Source organism: Pipra filicauda, unplaced genomic scaffold, assembly GCF_003945595.2.
Source record: "Pipra filicauda isolate LSUMZ 115617 unplaced genomic scaffold, ASM394559v2 scaffold185_size1782982_pilon, whole genome shotgun sequence".
NCBI classification, from domain to species: Eukaryota; Metazoa; Chordata; class Aves; order Passeriformes; family Pipridae; genus Pipra; species Pipra filicauda.
This window is the reverse complement of record NW_024104293.1, coordinates 1,286,119-1,305,118: the sequence shown is the minus strand read 5'-3', so window position 1 is coordinate 1,305,118 and position 19,000 is coordinate 1,286,119. Positions and strand designations below refer to the sequence as shown.

At 44.0% G+C, this 19,000-nt stretch overlaps 1 protein-coding gene across 1 annotated transcript in view; it reads right to left on the bottom strand.

Annotated features, from left to right (window-relative positions):
• The window catches only part of HMCN1 (hemicentin 1), a 161,660-nt gene that overhangs the window by 121,060 nt on the left and 21,600 nt on the right, over positions 1 to 19,000 (bottom strand). The window contains exons 2-9 of the mRNA XM_027723459.2: positions 16,213 to 16,283; positions 13,988 to 14,146; positions 13,326 to 13,448; positions 7,338 to 7,509; positions 6,137 to 6,243; positions 3,411 to 3,531; positions 2,591 to 2,854; positions 2,190 to 2,334 (exon numbers count right to left, since the gene is read on the bottom strand). Of these exons, the coding sequence (XP_027579260.2) occupies positions 2,190 to 2,334; positions 2,591 to 2,854; positions 3,411 to 3,531; positions 6,137 to 6,243; positions 7,338 to 7,509; positions 13,326 to 13,448; positions 13,988 to 14,146; positions 16,213 to 16,283 (1,162 nt within the window). The remainder of the gene's footprint in view (positions 1 to 2,189; positions 2,335 to 2,590; positions 2,855 to 3,410; positions 3,532 to 6,136; positions 6,244 to 7,337; positions 7,510 to 13,325; positions 13,449 to 13,987; positions 14,147 to 16,212; positions 16,284 to 19,000) is intronic.

The following is a 19,000-nucleotide window of genomic DNA, read 5'->3' as shown; positions in this document are numbered from 1 at the left end:
CCACGTTTTACGAACTCCTGGTGCTACAGACACACAGACAATGACATAAACGAGCCAAGTAGTGGTTCTGCAGTGTCCAGTGCTCCCCGTGGGCTGTTGCTATGGCACATAAACAACACTGATAAGCACCAAAATAGCCGTGAGAGCTTTGGCAAGGCATTGCCACATTACAGGAAAACACTACATTAGTGACCCCTTTGTTTGCCTGAATGGATTGATGTATGCAGAAGGAACAAGAGACTTGGACTATGTGTGGAAGTTCAGTCTGTAGCACCACCAGACAGACAATCCAACTACACCACAAATAAAGCAGAGTCTGGTGACCTGAAATGGCTCCTTCCTTGTTCCCTCTTACCTCATCCTTACTCCAGATAACCCCACATATCATACATCACATCTGGGACAGCTCCCAGTGCAATGCTGGCACAGGGACATGGCAGGGAGAGCCAACACTAAAGAATAAGGTAGTGTTTCTTCCAAATAACAAGGGAGAAGCTGCTCTTTTTCATGGAAAGTATGTTAAAAGTGAGGTTAGGCAATGCTGCTCCTCCTTCCCGACTGTGCCACACACCAGACGTCAGACACGGGAACAGAAGCACAGAGGGAAACGTGTCCCGAGGGGAGCAGCCTGGCCAAAGCAAGACCTGTGGTGGTGTGTTGGGAACAAACCAACCCCAGAGTGGGAGCACTGACTAACACAGCCCTCAGGGCACCGGCTCCAACAAGCACCGACTGCACACAGCTCTTGCAACACGTGCTGGGGGGTAACCCAGCACCTTTCAGCACCAAGTCATAACCTACCCACATCACCTACTGCAGACGTAATTTGCTGATTGAGCTGCTTATTTGGTCAGTTGGGGAAATACAAAGATTTTAATTAACTAAATTAACTGCCTTCCTTGTCAGAATTTCAGGCATTATTTTTGCTGATTCTGACCTTTGCAGAGTCGGTGGGATCTGCCATTTATAAAACAGAATAGATTGTAAAGAACTTCAGTGCTCAGTTCTCGCTGATTTCCAGTGGAATGAGGTGCTTAGCTACTGCTCTTGGCCTCCCCTAAATCAGCCTCATCAGAAATGCACCAGGATATTAAGCAAAATCTAGATTTTCTTACTACACCACCACAGGAGGCAGAAATCTAGAAAAACAAAGCTGTTGCAATTTTACAGAAGTTTCTTCTTCCTAAACATGTTACTCATTTAAAATTAGGAGTTATTATTGCAGCTGGTATTTTCACATAGACAACCATCATGATAGAAATATAATGTTCAGCTTGTAAACAGCTTAGTTTGTGAAAAAAATGTTTTAAAATTTTGAGTAAAGATGACATCTTGTCACCAAAACAAAGCCATTCAATGAAGAGCAATAGTACAGCTCAAATCTGCATTAAACTGCTAAGCTGAACAAATCCTATACAGGACTTTACTAGTACAAGGCTTTACAAGACACTGTTAGCCAGGGCACACTTCCCTTTGGCTTCCAACAACCAGAATTACAGGGTGGACTTTATGAGTATTTTAATTAACTTCTGATTTTTATTATTATTATTACTTCACTCTACAGAGAAGGAGCACGAAGTCCTTTTTCTATACAGAAATCTGAAGAGCTTTCTGGTACATTCAGGATAAATTTTCCTATTTTGAAAGATTTTCTGAAGAGGAGAGTTTCCTCAGGTGGGTTATAGGACTTATTTCTAGGGCATCCATGAAAGGCATTGAAAATAAAACAAATCAGGGGATGTTGCAGAGTCATCTATGTATCACTGGGAGGCAGAGTGAGGGGGGTGTTTCAGAAACAAAAGCTAGTTACCAGTCTGTTTTACATCACTTTTGATATAAATTTTAATATAAATTAATAGTATAAATTAAAAGCATTTGCCTTCTAGACTTTTAGACTCAATTTATCATCATTTAGGAGCACACATTTGAGGAGGATTTTGGCCAGAACCATATAATCCCATCGTATGTACAGAGTGTACACCCTCCTTTGTGTATCATATATAGGTATCTATATATTTAAATATTATAAATATTTCCCTAAAATACAGCCTCCCTAGGGAATATCACCAAAAATAACGGATTGGAAGTAGTAGGATATAAGCAGTATATAGCAGTAAATGATAAATAGAAATCACAAGCTATAAATATGAAATAAAACAGTATTGAGGGGAAAAAAGGTCAGTACTTACTTGAAGAACTGATCCACTCCCAGTTTTACTCCATTTCTAGTAAAACGCTGAGTAAAAGGTATAAGACTTTCCACATGGCAAGGAACAGAGCCTGGCTGTAAATAATATCCTGGAGTCTTCATGGGCATTGTAACTTTTGGAGCATCTGAGGAAAGAAAACATTCCCCAAAAAGTATACTAACAGCTTCCTGTATCTATCCTGTCTTTCCTTTCATTAAAGGGAAATTCAGTTTCTGATAGATTTATAACAACATTAACTTGTCCATCACGATCTAGAGACAGGACTTGGGGAGCAAAAAGCACAGAAAGTACTTGTACAAGTTATAAAAACATACAAGATATCCATTTTAACTGATTCAGATATGACAAATGGACATTCAGTTCAAGTTAAAATCTCTTACCAGGAGTAATGCTAGAAAATGAGACACTTGAAACCCTCTGAAAAAGATAATCATCCTTGTCATAGCCTGTTATTTTGACAAAAAAAGCTTCATCTGGTGGAATGAAGTCAGAAATATTCCAGAGTCCATAGGGCTTTCTGTCAGGGTAGTATTTCACAGGCAAGGTCTTGAGGAGTTCCCCTGTAATGCTCAGCAGTTCCAGTCGGTCTACTCTGGCTGGCAGCAGGATCCCCGTGGTATTGAGCAGCACAAAGGTAGGAATCCCTAGAAAAACAGAAACAGGCTATTTTAAGTGCTAAAGAAAATAAATAATTAAACCACAGAAGATTAAATTCCATCTGGATGGCTCACCAACCCATGAATGCTGCATTCAGCTCCAGCCCTCAGTGACTGAGCAGGGAAAAGCTAAATTGTGCTAAGCTGTGCTCTGCTTATTAACTGTCATGGGACCCAGCTGGGTTGGGGGTTAAATTACTGATTTCCAGCAGGTGTTTCTGAAATAGCAGCTTCTTTATTAACTCCTCACCCTGCCCCAGGGCTAAAGGGCTTTTCTGAAGCTCCAAAAGTAACAGAAATGGCCCTGCCGTGTCGAGGCATTTCAGAGCTAAAAATATCTGGATTTGTGTGACTTTAAAAAAAACAAGTTAACACAAAAAAATGACACAGCCTGGTAAAACAAGAACTTTGGCCGCTCTCACAGATCCAAGCCCCCTGAGAACCAACGAACAGCACCCCCAGAGTTATCACAAAGCTCATCAGAGAGCTGTACTTGATTTGGGGGCCAGGAAATTCTTTAGGATGGAGTAAAGTGGAAGCCAACCTTGCACTGGTCTGCTGGATGTCTTTTTGAAGTCCAGTGTTGGCTTCCTGGAGAAGCCAGCTCGGAAGTCGATGGTGCTGAGCCCTGTGATCCGGACAGAGTGCCTCCCACTGCTTGAGGTCTGCAAAAGCACAGGGAAACACCTTGGAATTACCATTTCAGGAACTGCACGGCTCCTGAGCCATCCACTGAGCATTCCTTAAAAACAAGACAGAAAGGAGGCTCGTGTCTGAAGCTGTAAGTAAAAACCACCTTTAACAAAGCCTTGCTTTCAGATCCTGGGCCCTACAATTGTGGGGTCAGCAAAAAGAGCCGGTTTTGTCTTGGGGATAAATCACAAAGAAACACAGGATCAACAACTACTGTGAACCAGCATCTGACTATTACAAAGCCTACTAGGAAAGTGTAAATGATTTAGAACTGCACAGAAAAACCGGTGTATTAAAGGTGTTTCTCTTCCCCAGCCAGGAGCTCAGCTGGAAAGCAGGGGATGCACAGGTACCTCTCACCTCTGGTCTCCACCTCGTCATCCTGGGTGAATCAGCAAAAACCAAATCACCAACAACCCCCAGCCCTCCACCCACCCCTGAAAAGCCTGAGTTTTAGGTTGTTGGAGGGTACAGCTGCTTTGATGTGAGTCTTTTGTGTTAAAGAAGATAAATCAGAGTAATTGTCAGTTATTTTCTATGATTCTATGCAGAGAAAGAAAAGGAAAACTGCTCCTTGCCAAAGGTGTGCAGGAACCCACAGCTTTTCCTCCCCACCTGCTTTCCACATCCTCAGGTGTATGGAAGCTTCCACTGAGCTTTCCCTAGAGAGTAGTACCTGATCCATTCCCAAATATCCAATTCCTGGAGTTCAGTAACCCCCTTTGACACTGCTGCACGTGAACAGCAAATAAACACACATTCTTACGACCAACAGCCCAGGGACAGGCATTAGACACTGTGACAAATCAGTGTCTGTCTGATTAAAACAACTTATTTCCTTCTATTTGGTTACCCTTTCACCTCAGACAGAGCACCACTGAAGTGTTTTTATATAAACCAGCTGTTAACAGTACAAAGAAATACTTCATTGTGCCAAACAACTCCTGGTATCAAGCGTTAACTGCCCGTTAAAATTTCATTAGACAAACTCTGTGATAAAGTTTTCTTTTTATAGCTCAATGTAGAGGGAATTTATGGTGTGAGTAAACTTCTCACAAAGCTTAGGTCTTCAGTCACAGCCTTAAAATCTTTGTGTAAATAAGCCAAGCCAGTGACTGAAGCAGAGTAAACAATCCATAGAAAAATACACTGGGAAATCGTTTCTCTTTATGAATTACTCAGACCTTTGGATATTTGTGAATTTTAAGTCCAGAATAACCTTGTAAAATTTTACCATTTACTAATAACCATTAACTCATCTCCCACTGTCATGCCCAGGAGCTGGGGGGTCTTAGGCAAACACAAGGAATGTTTCATCCCAAAGGATTGCTTTCCAGTTAGTATCTTCATCAAGTCTCTTTTCATTACCTGTAGTTTAACATGGATCACTGGTGTTGTACATTAGTGTTTCCCCTCCCAGACTGGATGAGCACAACCAAAAGAGCAAACACTTATTTGTCACAGATGTTTTCTTGTCTTGCAAACAACACAAAAATCATTGCCCGCAATGCAGGTATCTATAAAGAAATGTATGGCCTGGCTGGCTCATCAAAGTTAAATTCAACTATTTCTACTCTATATTCAAGACATTTTTCTTCTTTTCATTTTTTTTAAGCCAAAATACATCAATTTGTATGTTCTATTCTCCCCAGAGCTGGAGACAGCATTATGCTGAGCTTAGGAAAACAAACCCAAAAAGATCCCAAGCCCAAGAAACTGCCAAGTCCTGCCTGCAAGAGCAGCTGCTGCCCTGGCTGGGGCTGATTGCTGACCCTAAAACCCCCAGCAAGGACAGAGGTCAATGCTAAGGCACTGACTGTAGGGAAGGGTCTCTCAGTACCCAACGTGGCTGATGGTACCAAGTCCAGCAGGACACCACTTCTTTGTTATTTTTAACAGCCCTCCAGGTTGTCTCTGTACCAGATTTTTCAGCATTTCTGGTCATAGAATCCCAGAATGGTTTGGGTGGGAAGGGACTGTTAAAGCTCATCCAGTGCCACCCCCTGCCATGGGCAGGGACACCTTCCACTAGCCCAGGTTGCTCCAACCTGGCCTTGGACACTTCCAGGGATCCAGGGGCAGCCACAGCTTCTCTGGGCAACCTGTGCCAGGGCCTCCCCACTCTCCCAGGGGAGAATTCCTTCCCAAATTCCCATCTAACCCTGCCCTCTGGCAGTTTCACACCATTCCCCGTTGTCCCATCACTATCTCCTTGTATAAAAATCCCTCTCCCTGTGTTTTATAAGCCCCCAGTCTCAGACAGACGTTCAAACAATTCTCCCCAGAGCTGCTGAGCTAACCATGTTTTTGTATCTCCAGTTGTGCAGTGGGATCAACAGCCTCCCACAGGGCTGGGTGGGAATTAATGATCCTTTTCAAACCACCCCTGTGCTCAGGGCAGGGACAATGCACAGCAGGCTCCATTCAGCCCTGGCTGTAAAGGTACCTCACACGGGTGACTTCACCTCCAAAAATGACTACGTAGTTTTCAGAGTCATAGAACAGAACATGATAAATAACACAGTAAATCATTACAAGCTATAGGACAGTAATTCAGGAGTTCTGCAGTAACTTTACCTTAATTGTCCATGTTCCAGGCTCTGGATCTTTGACATTTACTACCTTAGCAGAGTTGTGGATATTCAGCAATTCATTCAGCCCCGATCCTTTACTGAGCCGCTTGCCTAAAAAAACCAGGGAGTAAATACAGGACTGAGAAGGTACAGTATTGCCTAAAGAAAACAGAGTAAATACAAGATTGTTGGGCTGTACCAATGTATTTGTGATACTTGGCTTGCTCACTACTTAGCAGTCAATGACATTTATACCCATCTAACTGCCCTGGAGTTCTTTGCCAGAATGCTAAAAATGCTCCTTTACAGATGAGTGGTTCAGGCACTGGTTCTTCACAGAGGCACTTTGCTCCCCCAAGGCTGATTCTGGAGTACCAACAGCACTGAAACCCTTCCACAGCACTAAAGGGAAAGGTGGAGAATGGGTTGCCCCAGTGCCCATTTCTAAGACTTTATTAGACATGCCTTGACTAACGTGGGTGAAACACTGTGGATTTAGATGAGTGGAGCTGAACCAGGAGATAGGAAAACAGGGGGGGGTCACAGCCTCAGCTAAGCCTGACAGTTGCACCCAGGACTGTGTGTTGTCATGGCCTGAAGAGAGACACTGAGCAAATCTCTTTTCTCTAAACACAGAAGAATTCCTCAGTGTAGCACTGACCAGGGAACACATCCTGGGCATAAAATATTTCCAGGATGCTAAAACTTAAGCTATATCCTCAGGTAAAAGTCATGCAGAGAACACAAAGTATGATCTGAATTTATTTCTGGAGTGCTGTTCCAGGTTCCCAAGGGATCAACACAACAGTGAGCAAGATTTGTTCAGAAGATCTTCAGTGATGAATTAGCTCCCAATCTCTCATTGCTCAGCTGGAGATGGGTTTGATTCTGAATGCTGTTGTAGTTCAAAGAATGCAGGCCTCGGTTTGCCTTTCCCCAATAAACCAAACCATCACCTATAACCCCTAAATGATGGCTCAGTGAATACATGAAGAGATGAAACACAAATGTGTCCATGAACATGGAATACAAGGACAAATTGTAAGAAAGAAGATGGAGATGAGACAAAGTGAACAGAATAGGGAAGTTTTCCACTTTCCTCTCAGCCAAAAAAATATTGGGAATATTGGGAAAAATTAAAATGTCAGAAGTGCTTCTTCATTCCCCTTTTTTGCTGTCACAAAAGGAGGCATAAACTGCTTCACCTAAAGGATCATGGATCTCGATTGCTGGTGAAGGACCACTCAAGGACACTGTGACCTCTTTCAGACTGGGATCAAAAGGGATCTGCCAAGTATTTACAGCCATGGACAAGTGGTCTGTAGACAAGAGGTGCACTTTGGAGGCTTGAACTGCTTCTTCAACCCATTTTAACACCTAGAAGAGAAAGTAACAGTTGTTATTATACTGTCAAAAGCATTTGCTGCTGCAATACTGTCTTTACTGCCTTGTAGAGATTCCATGTTAATTCACTTTTAAAAATATTAATGCTTGTAGGAAATGCCATTTTAATAGCAGATACTACCAAAGCCATGCTCAGTGTGAGGCTTAAAGGAGTACACAAGCAGACCTGGCCACATCTCCACACAACATCCACAGGTACACTTTAAGAAGGAATTAGGGATGCAAATCTGTGGCTATTTCTGGTCATCAGCTCTTAGCTGCATGAAGCAAGAAGGAAATCTCCCTCGTCCAGATGTACTGAGCAATTGCCATCTGTGGACTCCTGTGGTTCTTTCTGCCCTCAGACACATCATACCAATCACTGTCAGGCACAGCCCAGAGCTGGGACTAGAGGGGAGCAAGGTTTGGAAGGCACGTCCTGCAGCAGGGAGGGAAGTTCAGTTGGGAAGGGGAGGGAAGGGTGTTCCTACTTGTCTTTCCTTCCCACTGCCCGAATGAGGAATTCAATACCTACTGTCATTGGCAACAAATTGATTTCCCTTCAGACAGTTTGTTTTGCCCTCAGCAATGACTGGTGATTCCCTGTCCTTATCTGGACCCAGAAGGTTCCTCAGCCCACTGCTCCCATGTTCTGCCCTGCCCAGGGGTTGGGGGAGGTGGACAATGAGCCCACCACAGGAGCTGCAGGGGGGGTGTTTGAATGCCATGGGAGCAATCCTGGATCTGTATAACACTGTGCCCATGGCTGACAGTGCTGCTGAACCCTGATTTTAGGTTACAGTTGACCAGGATTGCATTACAACACCTTTTAAAGGAGCTTTGGGTTATGTCAGCTCAAGACTTGGAACCCAGGAATAAACTAAGCAGCCACCAGCAGTGTAGGGCTCCAGAGCAAGCCTTTAGCTCAAGGAACCTGGTTCAACACACCAGCCCAAAAGAGCCTCATTCCCTTGGCTTGTTGGGCATAATTTGCCTGGTTTTTTTCCCTTAAAAATATGGGTTATACCATAGGTTTGTGTGCAAGATAACTTTATGATAGAAATGAGATTCCAGCCTGCTTTAAATAAAAGTGCACTTTTCTTACATGTTACTCTATGAATGCCCAGCAGCCTTTGTGCAAACATGAAAGAAGTTTCAATAAGTGAAGGGCATCACTGAAAACACATTTGAATGTGGGGGCAGGTTTTCATCAATTATTACTCCTCCACTCTTAGTAACAGCTCGCCGGAGACATGATGAATGCTCCCAGCACAAGATGAGGTAAAACAGCAGTGACCAAGTGTCCCTTCCACAAGGGTCTGTGTGAGAGAGGGGCTTGGGCATGTTTTCATAAGAACATACCCAAAAAATCACAGTCAGGTTCACTACACTGCTCCAGACCCCTGAAGGCACATGGCCCAAGAGAGAAACAGGGTTTGTGCAAGAGCTGGTGACACCTCTGAGGCAGCAACTCTGCTTTGGACAAGCCTGGAACAGGAACCACAGAGCTTCAAAAAGATCCAACTCATTTCAGTTTTACCTTTAGAAATCATACATCTGGGTCCAAAAATGCTTCCAAAAGAAACTTCACTGTTCTCCTCACATATATTGAGATGAGTACGACACCTTTTTGTACTTGGTAGATGGGAAAGTTTCCACTGAATTCCAGGTAAGTTTTTAAATGTATTGTAAAATTTAATGAACCCATATGAACTTCAGTTTCTGAGAGTTTTTTCAAGATCAAAACTGAAAATGGGAGGCAAGAGAAAGGCCCAGCTGTCTGAAGTCTGGCAGCAACTTGCTTTTATAGCGAAATCTTTCTCCAAAGTTCAATAGGCAGTTCTGGGAGATCCATTTCCCAACCATCATTCCAAAGAGGTTTGCAACACTGCTGTAACACTGCTTTGGAAGTAGGTTTTTTTTTTCCCTTTGGGATCCTTACAGAAAGCCCCCAAAGCAACAGCAGTTTTTGTTGTTTTGCCAAAATGTGACTTGGGGATTATTAGAGGGGGAAGGGCAAATGCAGCAATAATTTATAACGTTTCTCCAGAGAATTTGCTCTTGCAACCTGCCCTGCTGTCAGGTCATTCCTTGGAATGCATGCTGAAACCTGGAAAATCTATGGAGCATGGTCTCTATTCCCATTTGTTTATTCTGGGACTCAAGAATATTTCTCAAGCAGTCAAAGCAACAGCATTTCCAGTTAACTGTTTCATTGCTTGAGTAAATGTAAGTTCATACTCACACCCAAAAATTATCCATTCTAATAATGCTTTTAAATGCATGTCAAAGAGTAGGACTGAGAAAAGCACGTGAAAATTATACTATGAAAATAAAACATAAATGATATCTATAACTACAACATGTTTAAAAAAACATACAAGTGAAAAGTTTCAGTGTTGAACCTCAAGCTCTTGCAAGGAACCAAAGAACTGAGCCTGCTCTCAACTGCCTTTGACAGCCCCTCTGCAGTTGCATTAGGACAGTCTCTGTGTACATGAGCACAGCTTCTTTTTCCAGAGCCTCCCAGCTCCATAGGAAGCCGAGGAAGGCCAGCTGGAAGTGTTTGTTTATCCCTTCCTTGGCTGGCATTCCCTGTACAAAATGTATCCTCAGAGTAAAGCATTCAACTGTCTCTGCCATTAAACCATTGCTCCTTTTTGCCACGAAAAAGGATAACGCCTGTTTGGGATGGAGGGAGAAGAGAAAGCAAAAACCCTTCCTCCTAAGCTGTAATGCTGAGCTTTTGACTTTGTGCCCTTCATTTTACTCTTGAAGAGCCTTTTACATTTTTAAACCTTCTGTAACCCATCTTGTCTTCAGTCCCCTCCCACCCTCCTCTTACTCACATAATCACTGTTATTCACAGGCTTCTCACCCAAACTCCAGACTCTTTTTTCCCCATCTAGTCTCATCCACCTTTCAAATCACTCAACAACACCCTCTTCTTCCACCAGAGTCAGTGCCATGGCTCCCGACTCCTCCACAGGATTTCTACTCACACTAAAAATCAGGAAGAAAGCTTTACTTTTAAGCAGTCTAAGGAAAATTTTTCCTTCTTGCAAGAAGAAAATAAAGTGAGAAAAACCAAGTGTTTCTATACAAAAAGAAATGGAATAAGACCACTCCCTAGCTCAGTCTCTGGGACATCCCAGCTCTACCCACACTGGTCAGTCCAGTTCATAAGACACAGCAATGACTCAGTTTTACCACAGTCAAAATGACCTGGAGACACGACCTGAACCACCAGTGCCTAATAAACCTCCTAATAAACCTATTTTTGCACTGCAGCAGAACCCTCTGCAGGCATTTCCCTACAGCACTCGTTGTGAGGGGAATAAGTAAGTGTGGGGTCAGATAACTTCAAGTCAAAATTAGTACCATGGTTATGAAAATTACAGGATCTGCTCTTAACAGGAGAATTTAACCCTTGTTTGATGGGCATTCTCCGCGCATTTTAATTCTGAGCAATTGTTGCAAATTAAGCCCTGAGCCTACAAAAGCAGCCAAGGGAAGCTCACCCTAAAGAAACACCTCTCCAGTGCTTTGGCAAAAAAAGCATAACAACCTTTCTAAGACACTGGGGACAAAATGAGAATGCTACCATTCCTTTGTATGGAGGAGATCTAGAACTTTAGATAACGAAATCAAAGTTGTGCTTTGGACCTTAAGAAAATTCTTATTAATTGAATGCATAGAAACCACGGCAAATTTGTCAAAATATGCCCTTCCTCACAGACTCTTAGATGAGCTGCATTCATCAGATAAGTGGAGATACTTATGTATTTCATGCTTTGCTGGGCTGAACCCAATCAACAAAAATTTTGCCCAAGTCAGCTGTAGTATTTGAAATCAGAACATGTTTCTCAGAAGTAAAAAAGACACTAAATTTTCTTATCCTGCTCAGTGCACGAGCATTGGATGTGCATCAAGTTTTGTTTTGCTGTGTTTCCTTGTAGCTTTGAATGTTGCTTCATTCTCCACTTAATGCTCAAAGGGCGAGCAGGGAGTAACGGTTTGAAACTTTATACACTAAAAATAGCTTTGTTTGGGTTCTTTGGGGGTAGAACAACCAAGAATGTTTGAACAAAACAAGGCAGTGGTTTGGCAGGGGGTTCCCTCGGTGACTGTGGAGCTGTTCCCTCTCCACACTCCAGCTTTAGCTCTCTCTAGGCCCCCAACGGGGAGTGTGTTCAGCATTTATAAACTGCATTCTTTACACATCACCAGCTACTCAGAGACAAAGCAGGGCAGGTTTTACTTCAGCTGAGTCCTGCCTGAAGGCTGCACCACGAACAGCAAGATCTCCTGTCCCTTTGCATCCACCCTCTGAAATCAGCACTTCTGATCCAGGACTGAAATCTGCAGGGAAGGTTTCCTGTGGGATCACAGCAGTTGGGTCAACTCACTGTCACAGTCCCTTAGCCCAGACACAGCTTTATGTGAGGTCAGTGATCACTGAAATTATTTCAGAGGCTTTGGGGTTTGGTTTTAATGCAAATTGTTTGGCAGTTATTGTGGAAAACTTCTGAAAGTGATTTCGTGGGGTTTTTCCACTTTAGGCAATCTCTTACACTGCTTAAGACAAGTGGCTTTTTCTGCTCACTTCTACCTCCCAAAAGCAGAAGAAAATAAAACCAAAACAATCAAACAAAAGCTTCATCCTAAAACTTTAGTCCCAGCAAAGAGCATTTCCCATGGGCAGTACCAGAGGACCATAGAATGGGTTGGGTTGGAAGGGACTTTATAGACCATCCAGTTCCATCACAATCCCTCCTGTATAAAGGGATTTCATGGAGTGTCACAGAGGCAAGTTTTACCCTTCATACATAAATAATACCAAAATTCAGGTCAGGAACTGCACATTCCCAACAGCTGATTTCTTTTACCTCTGACTTCTAACCTATCTAAATCCTCTGGGAAGTTCCTCCTTTTGATCACCTTCACATCACTGCCAACAGCTTCTATCACTCCCAATAAGAACATCAGTTTTTCTAGGCAACAACAGTAGGAAACTGCAATTTATCTCCAACATCTGTCACTATCCAAATTCTAGGAAAGAAAGAAAAAGGAACAAACCAGAGTAAATTTTTGTTAAAACACCTCACCTAGTCGTTCCCTGCGGGGGGAATTCAAAGGGGAATGTTTACAACATTTATAAACAATTCCAGCTCTCCTGATAACTACCATGTGATTTCATCTCTCTCCAAATTGTTTTCTCATGCACTTTTGAAATTTCATTTCTGCCTAAGACCCACTGGAGTTTTCCAAGAAAACAGTCATTCATGGCTGTGGGTCAGGAACCACAGCTACCAGCAGAGGTGGCAAACATTGCAACAATAACCTCAGTTAAAAGTTACCATCGATGGAAACCTGAGAGTTCATAATGTGAGGAACATTCCAGGCTAATTAGCAATCCCTTGCTTGCTGACAAAATGCTCATTTAGAGTTGGTACTGAACTCTCATACTGATTAGAAAAGCCACTGGGCTCTGGGAGCCCAGAACCACTCCTTATTTTAAAGGCTCTCCTCCTGGAAGCTTTGTGGCACAGGCAGAGGGAAGCTGGGGAGGTTCTGGTTAGATATGACACTGCACACTTCCCTGACATCAGTAAAAGTCCCAGATCTGCATCCTGATACAGCAAATGGAAAAAGAAGGAAGGGAAAAGTAGAAGAGAGTCCACATACCGAGACCAGGGCATTCAGAATTTCCCCTTCTGCTCCCTAACCCATGATCAGGTCATTTAAAGGCTTAGAGGATAACCCCTGCCTTGTTTTCTCTGTACATTGCAGAGCTCAGGCAAAGTTACCTCATTCACTTGCTTTTTGTCCAAGTGAAAAACCTGACCAGAGCTGGTGGAGGCAATCTCTTCATAGACCTTGTAGCCAACGTGCTCCCTGTCATCACAGTCCCCAGTCAGCACAAACACCACCTGGGTGGAAAACAAAGAGTCAATCGTTTGGCACCTGGGGCACATTTTAGAAAACGTTGCAATGACAACAGAAGAATGTATTACTTGGGCTGGGCTTATTACTTTGCATAAAGGACAGCATCACTGCACTCAGGGCTGATGGAAAAGGCAATGAAGAAGAAAAGGAACAGATAAGAATCCCCTTACACTGATCCTCATCTCTCAGCCCTGTACTTCACACAATATTTATTTTACAGCAATATAAAAACATCCACATAAGTGGTAAGCTGGCCAAGAATACATATACTGGTATCAGACTCAGCTGCACTGTTTAATTTACAATACTAAAAGGAATATCCCTTTCCGTTTGGGTTTTTGGTTTTGTTTTTCCACCAGATCAGGTAACTCTCTATTTGAAAAAAGAAAAAAAAAGGTCCCTAGAATGCAGTGTTCTGTAAAAAGGCTTCACTGAGTCTCACACAGGAGAATTTTACCCCTTGTCACCGAGGAAAGAGGGCATCAAATAACACAAACCAGCTCAGAATGCAGATCCTCTGTACCTGGGACTGTTTCTGCTGGATGAGCTGAAGCACCTCGTGGGTCAGTCTGTAATCCTTGGATCTGGCATCAGTAAAGACATAGATGAAGGAACCAGGCAGGGAAATTTCCAGAGCGATCTTTATTGCCCCAATGCTCATCTCTGGGCAGTCTCCACCACCCTGGTCGCAAGTAGAAGGAAAAACAAAGCATTTTTTTAAGAAAAAAGAAACATGCCAAATCTGTTACTTTTTGGGGACATTCAGGACAGATATTTCCTTAACTTGTAATCATTCATTCCCTTTTTTCACCCTAAGGATTGTGTGGTTGCTGCAGGGTGCTGTCACAGACAATTCCAAAGGTAACAGAAATATAAAACTGATTTTGTTTATTTTTAACACCGACCCACCTTCACACACATGTATATACAATCTCCACGTGCTGGGAAGGAAGAGGAGAAAAGGTAATGCAGTTGCTGCCCTGAATTTGAATTCTTGAGATGCCATCAAAAATTATGTTTTGAGGTTAAACATTCACACAGACACACAAACCAGAATAAAAACCTGCCTCTCATACCAGAGAATTTTGGTTGTCCTCAATGAAATGTTCATGTTGGTAACAAGTTTAATCTATCAGTATTCTAAATCCCATTTCAAAACAGGAATATCAATAAATTCCTCATCTCTGTTAAAGAATAAGTACTTTGCCATTATTCTTTCTATAAGTCATATAAGAACCATCACTCTTTTTATGTCAGTCCTTCCTGACCTGGCCTTACTTTTTATAGGAAAAGTAAGTGGCAGATTCCAGACAACCTGAAATTCAAGGGAGAATTTCTTTTTGTTCCCATGACGTAGAAGAGCATTTTCAAAAGGCAGCTGGGTGGAACTACAACTCATCATCATCATTATCATGGAATGGTTTGGGTTGGAAGGGACCTTAAAGCCCATCCAGTCCCACCCCCTGCCATGGGCAGGAACACCTCCCACTAGCCCAGGTTGCTCCAAGCCCCGTCCAACCTGGCCCTGGACACTTCCAGGGATCCAGGGGCAGCCACAGCTTCTCTGGGCACCCTGTGCCAGGGCCTCCTCACCCTCACAGGGAACAATTCCTTCCTACCATTTAACCTGCTGTATTGCCTTTATTTTTAAACAAACAGGAAAATTTTCCATTCAATATTTCCTGCCTTTCTCTCCAAATTAAATGTGGTTCCAATTACCCTGTGAAGCTTTCTGGAAAGCCAGAGGTGAGGGAAGCCCAGCAAGCCTCCTTTTCCCTTCAGTTTGGACAGGCACGCCCAAATGGAGGTTGGCAGCTGAGCTCATCTGTACTATCCCCCCATTTAATACCTATTTTCTGAAATGGCATTGTAAACACCCACAAAGGGGTAAACCTGGGATCTGAATAAAAAAAACACTACCAGCAGCCTTACAGGTAACACAGGTAACCCAGGACCAGGTTCTTCACCAGCCCTCATTTAGCTGAATGAGCACATCTTGGAAGTAATTATGAACTATGCAATCAATCAGCATTAAAGAAAGAAACCTCAGATTCGTTAGGCAGCAATTTTTAAACATCTCGCTTGGAAACAGAGTTTGAAATTCCCAAAAGCTTCATCTAAATCACGTACCTTTTAGAAACAGCTGCCTGTATTGCCCATAACTATTGAGAAAACAAAACATCTGGAAGGAGTTTTGAAGTTTAAACTTCCCCACAAAGGAGGAAAGCATAATAGCTATTGTTTTCTCTGAATTCAGACCTTCTGCCAACTTTGAATCTTCAAGCAATCTGCTCCTGCAGGGATTACACCCTGTGCCAGCGTCTGAGGGACAGCCTGTCTGGCACTGCTGACTCCAGCAAGGTTTTCCACAGGTCAGAAGTATTTTGCTTGATGAAAGACAAGACAATTGGAACATATTTTCTGCCAGTCAGGGTAATTCCATTCCAATACTTCCCTTTCTTCCCATCACCTGAGGGAATGGCTGGAGCTGTGCCAGGGCAGGGTCAGGCTGGATCTCAGGAAAAGGTTCTTCCCCCAGAGGGTGGTTGGGCACTGCCCAGGCTCCCCAGGGCAGTGGGCATAAATTAAGATGACCAGAGAACAGAAAGAGGACAGTTTGTGCAGGTAAAATGGTAGAGGTGAGTGAGCTACACCTTCAGGAATCCTTGTAGCAGGAATTTCAGCACAAGAGGAAAGATTAGCATAAGGAAATGGAGTCTTTGCTAGAACCACAAAGAAGTTACTCACCTGAACATAAAGCTCCCTGAGTTCAAATTGAAACTTCTTGGGATCTGTGGTTATTGTCACTGGACCAATTTCTAAGATGAAAAAAAATAAATTGAAAATATGAGGCAAACACAAAGTTATCAAAAGGCTTCTGATATTAAAGAAAGGAAACTAAAAGCATTAACAGAAAGGAATAGTTGAGAATGAGACCCCCAGCAAAAAACTATATACCTCTGGCTGGAAAACCCCTGTGTGAGCCCAGTACCCAGCCCCAGTGTACCTTGCAGGAGCTGGCAGAAAGAACCAAAGCAGAAACAACTCTATTCGTGACATTTCCCATGTCTTTGTCTATGGAGAAAAGGCAGGACATCAAACTGCAGTGGCCTGGGGTGTGTAAGCAACAGCAGCAGGTATGTGAGCACTTCCCAATCCCACTGAGCTGTCCCTCTGGCCCTCCAACAGCTCCCTTCCCAACGGTATCCAGTGTGACTGCAGCCAGCTGGATTCCTGTGGCTGTGATTTCCTGCCTGTGCACCTTAATGTGCCTTGGCACTGGTGCCCTGCATTCCTGCCCAGGGCCAGCACTGGCCCCCACCCAGCTCAGCAGGGTCTGGGTGCTGTGCCAGAAATAAATAAATACACACACACACACACAAGTGAATAGATTTGTGCCAGCTGAGTGCCCAAACCACTCAAAGGGATCAGCTGAGTCCCTGCAGACCAAATGGGGCACAATTGTGCTGTCAGGGGAAAAGCAAAGCAGGAAAGTGCAGCGGAGCCAATTCAATGCAGCTGCAGCTCACAGGGAAGTGCTGCCTCAGCAGACCTCACAGCGCTTTCCAAGCTCTATAAAAGTTAATGTGCACTTATCTTCTATATAATCTACACATTTTTCTGCTTTAAACAGTCCAAAGTTTTATTTCACTGCAGTTTCAACAACAGCCATCACTAAGGTCTACTCTAACACACCCCTGTTTGCTGGGGGGGCTCTATTTACGAGTGCCTTTTGCTAAGTGTAGGGTTTCATTTGTTTGAAAGGCACCCAAGAGATCACACAAAACCTTTCCTAGAACATTAAACTGTCTTAGGCAGATTTTTTTTGTATGGCTGTGAGTCAATTTATCTGTGCATGTCATGTACTAAAATACTACAGTATGATCAAAAGAGCTGCTCTAAGGACTCACTGTTCCTTCCCACACCTCAGCCCACTCCTCCCATTCCACCTGACACCCACTGTCCTTCGGGTGTCCTTTGAAGCCAGCACCTGTAATAAAGCTCCCTCCAAATTGTCTTGCTTCAAATCTCTCCCCTGACAACCGCTGTTGTAAAGCACATCACTGCCTGGGGTTTCTCCATACAACCCCGCTGGCTCCATTACTGCCAGCAGTTGAGGGATTAGGTTTTTCAATCTAAAGCAGTAAATCCTTTGGAAAGGCCTTTCCCCCCTATAAAATAAAGATCTGAAAAGCAACACTACTGCAGCTAAGCCAAAGCAGCCCCTCAGGTAGGCTGGGCTGCGAGCTTGGACTTGTTCCCCCTCAGGCAGCCTTGCCCTTGGCCGAGCTCCCTGCAGGATCACCCCAAGGCTCCAGCTGCCCTCTGCTGAGAGCTCAGCAAGGAGCTGCCCTGGGACACACCTGCATCAGGAGCTGTGCCACCAGCAGGAGTGACCTGCCTGCCAAAAAAGCTGTCCTTGCCTTCGCAGCCTCCACCAGCTCCATCGTCCTTCACCCTCATCCCGTGGCCTCAAGGTGCAGCCCCAGCAGGGCTGTTTGAGCAGCGAGGGGAACACAGGCCTTCGGAGGGCTCGGCAGGGAGAAAGGGAGAGGACACTGGGAGAAGGGCTTTAAGTTTATCACAGACTATCCTGAGCTGGAAGGGACCCCCAAGGAGCATCCAGTCCAGCTCTTGGCCCTGCACAGACACCCCAACAATCCCACCCTGTCCCTGAGAGTATCATCCAAACCCTCCTGGAGCTCTGGCAGCCTTGGGGCTGTGCCCACTGCCCTGGGGAGCCTGGGCAGTGCCCAACCACCCTCTGGGGAAGAACCTTTCCCTGAGATCCAACCTGACTCTGTCCTGGCACAACCACACACCATTCCCTCAAGACCTCCTTCCCAGCTGGGAGCTATCTCCAAAAAGGACCCTTGGAAAGAATGGCAAGCTCTCTCACAAAACACTCCAAAAAGTTCTTACAGAGGCTTAAATTACCAACACAATAAGAACCTCAAAACTTGTAAAGTGTAAATCAAGTTGCAGTGCTGACTCTGGACACAGAATGAGGGGCTCAGTGCAGCTCAGTGCTAATGGCTGCACAACAGATCCATAGAACCATTTAGGCTGGAAAAGACCTCCAACATCATTGACTCCACATACAAAATGTCCCCGTGTCTCAATGACCACATGACATAAATCAGACATCGCTCAAATCAAGCAGAGTTACAAACCTGTCATTCCAAATACAGAATATTCACTCAGACACTTCAAGCAGAAGAAAATAACACTTCTTTTAACTTCACTGCTTCATTAGGCAAAGGTTGATACATGGAATACTCTAACAGAGTGGTTTGGTTTGGAAGGGACCTTACAGATCACCTCATCCCACCCCCTGCCACGGGCAGGGACACCTTCCACTAGCTCAGGTTGCTCCAAGCCCCATCCAACCTGGCCTTGGACACTTCCAGGGGTGGGGAGGTGTGGTTTTCCATTCTGATGCTGAAATATGAATCCATTTTAGGCACCTATATGGGAATGTTTGGTGTAGTTTCTTGTGGGGGTCTCCTCAGTGCTCACCACTGCAAAGTTTTCC